The sequence below is a fragment of the Nestor notabilis genome, unplaced genomic scaffold (genome assembly GCF_000696875.1).
Source record: "Nestor notabilis isolate BGI_N333 unplaced genomic scaffold, ASM69687v1 scaffold27039, whole genome shotgun sequence".
Classification (NCBI taxonomy): Eukaryota; Metazoa; Chordata; class Aves; order Psittaciformes; family Psittacidae; genus Nestor; species Nestor notabilis.
Genome location: NW_009944517.1, coordinates 1 through 7,322, shown reverse-complemented (window position 1 = coordinate 7,322; position 7,322 = coordinate 1). Strand labels below are relative to the sequence as shown.

The 7,322-nt window shown below is 51.6% G+C and overlaps 1 protein-coding gene across 1 annotated transcript in view; it reads right to left on the bottom strand.

The window, feature by feature from the left end:
• The window catches only part of LOC104411910 (laminin subunit alpha-5-like), a gene marked incomplete at both ends in the record, with an annotated part of 25,939 nt that extends 18,759 nt beyond the window's left edge, over positions 1-7,180 (bottom strand). The window contains 7 exon segments of the mRNA XM_010022457.1: positions 279-386; positions 938-1,098; positions 1,440-1,593; positions 2,084-2,190; positions 2,291-2,433; positions 4,771-4,900; positions 6,986-7,180. Of these exon segments, the coding sequence (XP_010020759.1) occupies positions 279-386; positions 938-1,098; positions 1,440-1,593; positions 2,084-2,190; positions 2,291-2,433; positions 4,771-4,900; positions 6,986-7,180 (998 nt within the window).
• Between the last annotated feature and the right edge of the window lie 142 nt (positions 7,181-7,322).

The window sequence follows — 7,322 nt, the reverse complement described above, 5'->3', positions numbered from 1 at the left end:
TGCCACATGTGAGAGAGATGCCCAGTTACATGATAGTCTCTTGCCACTGGGAGCCTACAGCAGTTTCTGTGCAATCAGGCTGACCACACTATCATCATCAACTTCCAAACACACCACTGACCACCTTCTCCACCTTGGACTGGTCATGACATGGACTAAGATCTAGTATCCAGTCCAAACAGGATACCAGAAAACCCTTCTACAGGCTAGGTACCACTCAACTCCTGCCTCTCCTCCTTGCAACCTGTCAACAGAGCTGCCCTTGCAGAGAGCTTACCAGGAAGAAGTCAGCCAGGTCAGAGGTGAAGCGAATGGTGGCCTCTGAAGTAAGCTCAAAAGGTGCAATGCGGCTCTGGGAATCCACAGCGATCCCTCGACAAAGGAAACTGTAAGAGAAACACAGACTCTGAAGCCAGCCTTGGGCAGGGTCATGACCCATTTCTTGTCTTGCCAGCTCTACATCCTGAAGGTATTTGTAGAGAGACCCTGGAAACCTTTTCGAGTCTTTTCTGGCAAGTCATAAGACTTGAGTTTCCCAAGGACACCCCACACATTTGCTTTCTATTGCAAAGGTTGCAGTCTGAAATCAGACATTTCCACAGCAAGGGACATGGTTTAAGCTGCACCAACACCTTCAATAAACCTGCTTGTAGGCCATTCTCTAAACCCAGGTCCCTACCAATGTACCCTCTGTAAATGGAAGGAACAGATTATCTCCTGGCAGAGGCATCAGAAGACTATGCTGGCACAGGTACATGCGTCCCAGGGATGGCCAGTCACTAGAATGAGTTTGGACATGCACAACTTGGATGTACAACACTGAGGCATTGCTTTGTTCATGTGATAAAGCAGAAAAAGGTCCTCAACTGGGGCAGAACTTGTCCTTGCCTTGTCAGAAGAGAACTAAATCCTTTCTCCATCTCAGAGATGACCATACCTGTAGACACATGGGTAGAAGATGAATGTGGCCTGCTGCATCGCGAGATGTGGTGAGCTCACAGCAATGCCCACCGTCTGCAAAGCATTGGTGTTGGCATACTCCACCACCAGCACATATTTCCCAGGCTGAGGAACAGTCAGGGACAGCTGGACTTCCACCTGGAGGGCAGAGAGATGACTGAGTGTCTCCTGACCCACTCCCCACAGTGAATGAGTGCAGGATGCCCGTGCTACAAACCAACCTCCTCTGCAGCTGAGGGGACAATGGGACAACTCTTACCACGGCATTACAAGCCCTTTGCAAGTAAGACACTGCTTTAGGGTGCCTAGAACAAGGCATGCAAGCACACAGCTGCAAAACTGATGGGGCAACAGCAGGGGTTACATGGGTGCAAAGCCCTTGTGGTAACCTGCCTGGGTGTATGTAAAGCACCAGATGGGGGAAGCAGAGGGGTATGTGCTGCAGTGCCCAAGTGAGGGATGAAACAAGTGCCACTCACGTCACTGCCGCTGCACGTGGCCATCCGGGGATGGGAGGGGGTGAGCTGCTGGGTGGGACACAGTCTGGGTAACCGGTTGTCCAGCCTGCACACTGCATCCACCCCAGACACTGCAGGGAAGCCGTCCACAGACAGGAACTTATACAGGAGGCAGCTAAAAGAATTGCAAAGTACAGTTGTTAAATCATGATTTTAAGAGTCAAGAGCACCCATGCAGCCTGATGCAGCAAGATTTGAGAGGTCCTGGGTAGAGCAACCAGATGCACTGAGATGCTCTGATCACTACCAGCCTCTGCCCATTCAATTTAAACAGTCCAGCAAGACATAACTCATTGTAGCCATTTTCCAGGAATGGCACTGGGAATCCAGGCTAGCAAAGAAGAGGGCTATGGTCTTACTGGGTGAGCTGGCTCTCCAGGGTCCATGAGAGCACACACTACCTGTGCCACAGATGAGGAGGTCAATGTACTGGCTTTCTGGGCCAGTGCAGGTTCAGCAAGCTTTATCAACAACAGCAAAGTGCTCCACTAATCAGTTTTACTGCATCCAGACCCTCACACAGTGTGGACTGTGTATATTTTGTAACCCCAGGCTAAGAGGAGCTGAGTAGGTCCCACACAGCACAAAGACATGGAGATCCTTACTTCTGAGTGGCTTGTTCAGGAGCTGGCTGGTAGGTACATGGCTCCGTGACCTTCAGCTGCAGTATTGGTGCTTCATAGTATGAGCTAGGTAGCAAAACGAGATAGTCCTAGGAGGAGAGATGGGAGAGTTGGGTATGTTCAGGACACTTGACCCCAAGGAGCTGCTGAAGCCCCTGTGGTGGATGGAGCACAGGGGCTGGTACTTACCAGGAGCACACCCTCTGCTTCAACAACCAGAGACCAGGTGCTGGGGTTGAGTACGAAGGGCTCCCCAAAGCTGTTCTGGGGGACAGTGACAAAGGCTGGCTCTGTGCTGGGAGCAAAGACAATCTGCTTGGTCTGCTCTGTACCTGGAGCGGGAGGGATGAGAGACTGTGAAGGGACCGGGATGAGAAACCTGGGGCTGCAAATCGGAGGCTACGCTCAGGGAAGCAGCTCTGTAGTGCAGTGGGGAGTCCTGGGCTCCTGCTCTCTCAGGGCTGCTGTAGCAGATGCACCACAATCCCCCACTGTCCTGTGGCAGAGACACCTGCTCTGAATGTGCTCAGTAGCTTAATGGGAGAGAAAAAAATAAATCACTGCAATCCTTAATGCTAATCCACAGCTTTCACAGTGTGCTCTGCTTGCCCAGTCTGCAAAGCATGGAGCACTGCATGCCAAGGAGTGTTTTGCCAGCTAGAGAAGGAAGGAACTCATCCGTGAAGAATGTATTCTGAGACAGACAAAAAGAATTGCCCAGATGTATTCTCCCTTAGGGATATCCTGATCCCAGCTCCACAGGCAAGGTACCTGTCTTCTGGCAAACCCTAAGCTGTGCTCCTGTCTTTCTTGCCAGCCACAGACTCTGCACCTGAGACTTAGACATTAATTTTAACTGACAGGACAGAAGGGGTTTGAGGGCAGACCCTGCTGCCATTGAACAGCTCCTTGGCTCAGCTGACACAGCCCCATAACCTCAGGATTCATTAACGTTGGATGCAGTAATGATACAGCACCCAGAAGCAGGCTGCCTGCCTGTCCAGCAGTCTCAGGAGCGTTCTGAAGAGCACGGGTGAGGGATTCACTGAGTATGGCTGCACGGTGAGCAAACGAGATGAAGAAGGAAGTGGGGAACGTGGCACACTGACTATCCTGGTGTGGCACATGGACATCAAGGCATAATGCAGAGGGCCAGAAGCTAAAGCAAAGGCTTGTGCTACTGCTGGGATGGGTAACCCCTTCCCACATGTGCTAGCTCTGCGGCATGCCTGGCATCAGCTGAGTCCGAGCCCGTGCTTTCTCAGACGGGAAGCAGAGGTGAGGATGCAAGGGATGAAGAGGTTTCCCTCATGGCAATGAGGTAGAGATTTCTTGACAAGCTGAAGTCACATCCCTTTGAGATGATGCACAACTCAAACCGAGATGGCTTCTGGAAGTGGGGTGGGAGAAACTGGTCTGCAAATCATATACTTGGAAAAGGCTTCCCTTTTTGCAAGCCACATCTTCCAACTTATCTTCTTTCCAGGCTGCTTGTCTTTTATCAAGTGAAGCCCATTCCATGGGGCAGAAGGTGGCTCAGCATTTCTGGAGCTGATCTGGCCTACCTAGGAAGCTGCCCTCCCAGATCCTGGTGCTGGTACATGTCTTGCAGTTTGCCTTTGGCACTAGAAAAATCCAATGTTGCTTCTGAGCAAGGAGGGAGGCACAGTATAAGGCAAATGAGCTCTGCTGCTGGATAGGACAGATTAAACACTTCCTTAGCTCATGCTTCTCTTGTCTTTCTGCTGTGTAATGTAACTGGCCATAAAAATAATGAAGTATTTTTCCCCTCAAAAAGAAGTAGAAAAAGAGTATCTCAGCATTTCAAACCCTGCATATCACATCTTTATGTCAGTTCAAGACAGGAGAAAACTTCACACACTAGTAAGTTAGGCAGTTGGTGTCGACAGCCTTGTGCTGTGCATGTATGGTCTGGAGGAAGATCTTCAGAAGGATGATGTGGCTGTAGCATCAGAAGCAGTAAAATCTATCGGCCAACCACCCACTAGGGCACTTGCATGGCCTCAGGTCTGTCCCATGCACTCTTGCTCATATTGATTCCCAGAATATTTGTTGTCCATGTCTCTAGGATTCTTCAGCCATCTTTTGGTGTTTCTTCTTCTTCTCCAGCAGCTCATGGCTTGATGAGAAGACACTGCACCAGAGTGCAATGCCTGTATAACACATATGATTCCACACCACTTCCAAACCCCAGACTATGAGTGAAGCCAGCAGCCTGGTTTGGCAGAAGTGCAGGCAAGGGCAGGACTGCCACATGAGGGTATCTATGAAATAAAACCAAGTCCAGCTGACAAAGTTTGGATCTAGTTCCCAGCACTTGGCCCATCTTAGTTTTGTGGAAACTCAGCTCATTTCTGCCTGGGGCCCGGGGTGATCTTGTCCTGTGCTGGGAAGGTTGTATGGAACCTTATCTCACACCAGCCTGGCTGATAACTCCTCAGTGTGCAGCCCCAGGGCTGGGGCCAACTTGCTGCTGCTTTGTTAAATAAAGGGGGCTGCAAACTCAAATCAGCTTTTCAGTTGGAAGGGCAGGACTAATGGCTAAAGCCACATGGAAGTGTCTTCTGGAAAGGATGATGCAGAAGGTTGCCTGGGATGGGGAGGAGGTGGCGATGGCGCAGGGGAGCAGAGCAGTCTGGGATCCTTACCTCTCCTTCGTGGCTGATAAGCTGTAATTTTGCCATACACAGTGGCCCCTCCTGAATTAATATACCTCAGGATGACATGGAACAGATAGAGCTCTGCCTCCTTCACGTCTACAGTGACTCTGATTTTATTCTGCAAAAAGCAAAAAAGCACATGGGGCACATGTCACTGGGGGGCCAGCTCCTGCCTGCAGGAGAGCCTCACCCGCCTGCCTACCTGCCTGCCTGCCTGCCTCTCTTCCCCCTCCCTCCCATCCCATGGCACGGCTCTGGCCGGCCACAAGATGGGCACGCTTGGGATGGGCACACCTGGGACGGGCAAACCTGGGGGCAGGAGAAGGGGCAGAGGAGCAGTGTCGCAGCAGTGGGATGCTCTGAGTTAGTCTAGAAGTGAAAAATGCACTTACAGTTGCCACAAACATTAAACTTTCCTTCCTCAACGACCGAGACCCTCCCTTCCACACTGGCGGGCCCCCGGCTGACGTAGCGGAAGACGAGGCGGAAGAGGTCGGGGGAGGTCACATTGAGAGTCACCACTACCTTGGGCTGGTGGGAGAGAGAAAGGGGAGAGAAGCAGAGCACACCTTCAATCACCTCCACCGCCCGCAGCTCCCAGCGCAAGCGCAGCCGCTCGGCTCACTGCTCCCAAAGCAACATGCCAGAGCGCAAGGAGAGGACAAGCACACCGGCCCTGCTGCAGTCACGGCACAGGCACCTCGTGATGCTGCCCCTTTTGGGGCCAGCCAACAAGGGAGCAACCTGCCTGTGCGAAGGGGGTGGGAAAACTCTGGCCACATGTGGAAGATGCTGTGGCACAGCAGGGTGGTTCGGCTAGCCCAGGGCACACCAGAGGGAAGGTGTTTAGGAGGTTCTTGGTGTTATTATCAGCATGTTGCTCTTGGGCTTAGTGTGCCGTAACCAGCAGGTACCAAATGCTCAAGTACCTGCCATTGTGCTGATGGGGCTCTGCCCTGCTGCTTAGAGGAGGCTGCAAATTGAGCTGGTTCCTTATCCTTGGGACCCTTCAATGCTAAGGACTAGTGGTGCTAATGGACTGTGTCACTGATGGGTGTATCAGCCCTGTGCCTGCCAGGACACTGTTTGGCAAGACCCCAGTTAAGGAGATGCTTAAGTCCAAACTGTTTCAAAGAGATCTAAGCATCTGCTTAAATACCCTCCTGCCTACAGGGCAAAGCTGGGGTCTGAACAGAGAGACTCCTAAGGAGCTCCAGTTACACACCATCTTCCCACTGGAAAGCAAACTGGAAGGATCTTGCAGAGAGCAAACCACAGGTGAGGCCTGCCAGCAGAAAGCCATGTGCCAGCCTTTCTTATCAAGGCCTATTTCTATCTCAAACCAACACTGGATGCAAAACAAAAACGATGAGCTTGAGCATGAGCTTGATCCTTAAGTTGTAAGGCTGTGGTTTTCTCAAGGCAGCCTACAAGGAGCTTGTTCCTTAGCTCCTACCTACATATTCAACAGGAAATAGTTAATGCATTTGGCCCCTCTGTTATCTTACCTAACCATGAAGAAGTGAAGAAAACTGAAAGTACATGCACCAGAATAAGGAGCATCTTATGTGGGACAGAAGAATCACTGCCCTGCACCCCATACCCAAACACACAGAGGTGACACCTCCACAGGGGCTATGCAGAAGAATCCACTGAGGAAGAAAAAAGGCTCAGCAGATGAAATAGCTTCACTTCTAGGGCTCAGACAACTCCAGATTAGTGTAAACCACTGTTACAGCCAACAGCAAGAGCAGAGGCAGAATGGTTAACAAGAGGTCCAAGCTGAACATGGCAGCTAAGGAGGAGCTGATTTATTTTTGGAGAAGGGAGGAAAGGTTTAAGCAGAGAGCTGCAGGAAAGAGCAGAGTCAGATGAAAGAGCCTCAAGGAAACCCAGAGACAGTGTTTATAGACATCCCTATAAGTAATCACCAAGCTACCACCTTTCTCTAAACGGATAAGGATGTCAGGGGATTCCCAATTTAGGATGTTTTCCCTCATCAGTCTATGTCATCCCCAGCACTACAGGAAATATCTGTGCGAACAGGCTATATATACACTGTGCTGTTTATGTTGGCCACCATGTGACTTTGGGGGTCTGAGAAGCACTTGGGGTGAAAGATGTGTGCCAAAAGCATGTCAATCCTCCAGCGGCCGCATCCTCCCGATGGGGAGCTGGGCTGGGACAGCGACCCCAGGCCTACCTGGATGGAGGACATCTGTGCGTATCCTCGCCAGCTGAAGCCCTCAAACTCCAGGGGGTTGTAGCCGAAGCGCACGGCCCGGCCAGTCGGTGTGGTGCCTTCCTCCAGCTCGTACTTCAAGTGGTGAAGGTCAGGGAAATAATGGTCCCGTGCGGGTCTGGGGAAGACAGGGAACTCCGTTACCTGCTGAGCTACCTGGAGGGACAGGCAAGGGGCCACCTCCGCAGCTGATGTGGCAGCAGCCCAGACAATGAGGTCCCCATCCCTGTGGTGGCAGAGGACATTGTCCCCAGGGGGATGAATGGGAGGCAGAGCACCCCAAGGTGCGTCTCCTGCC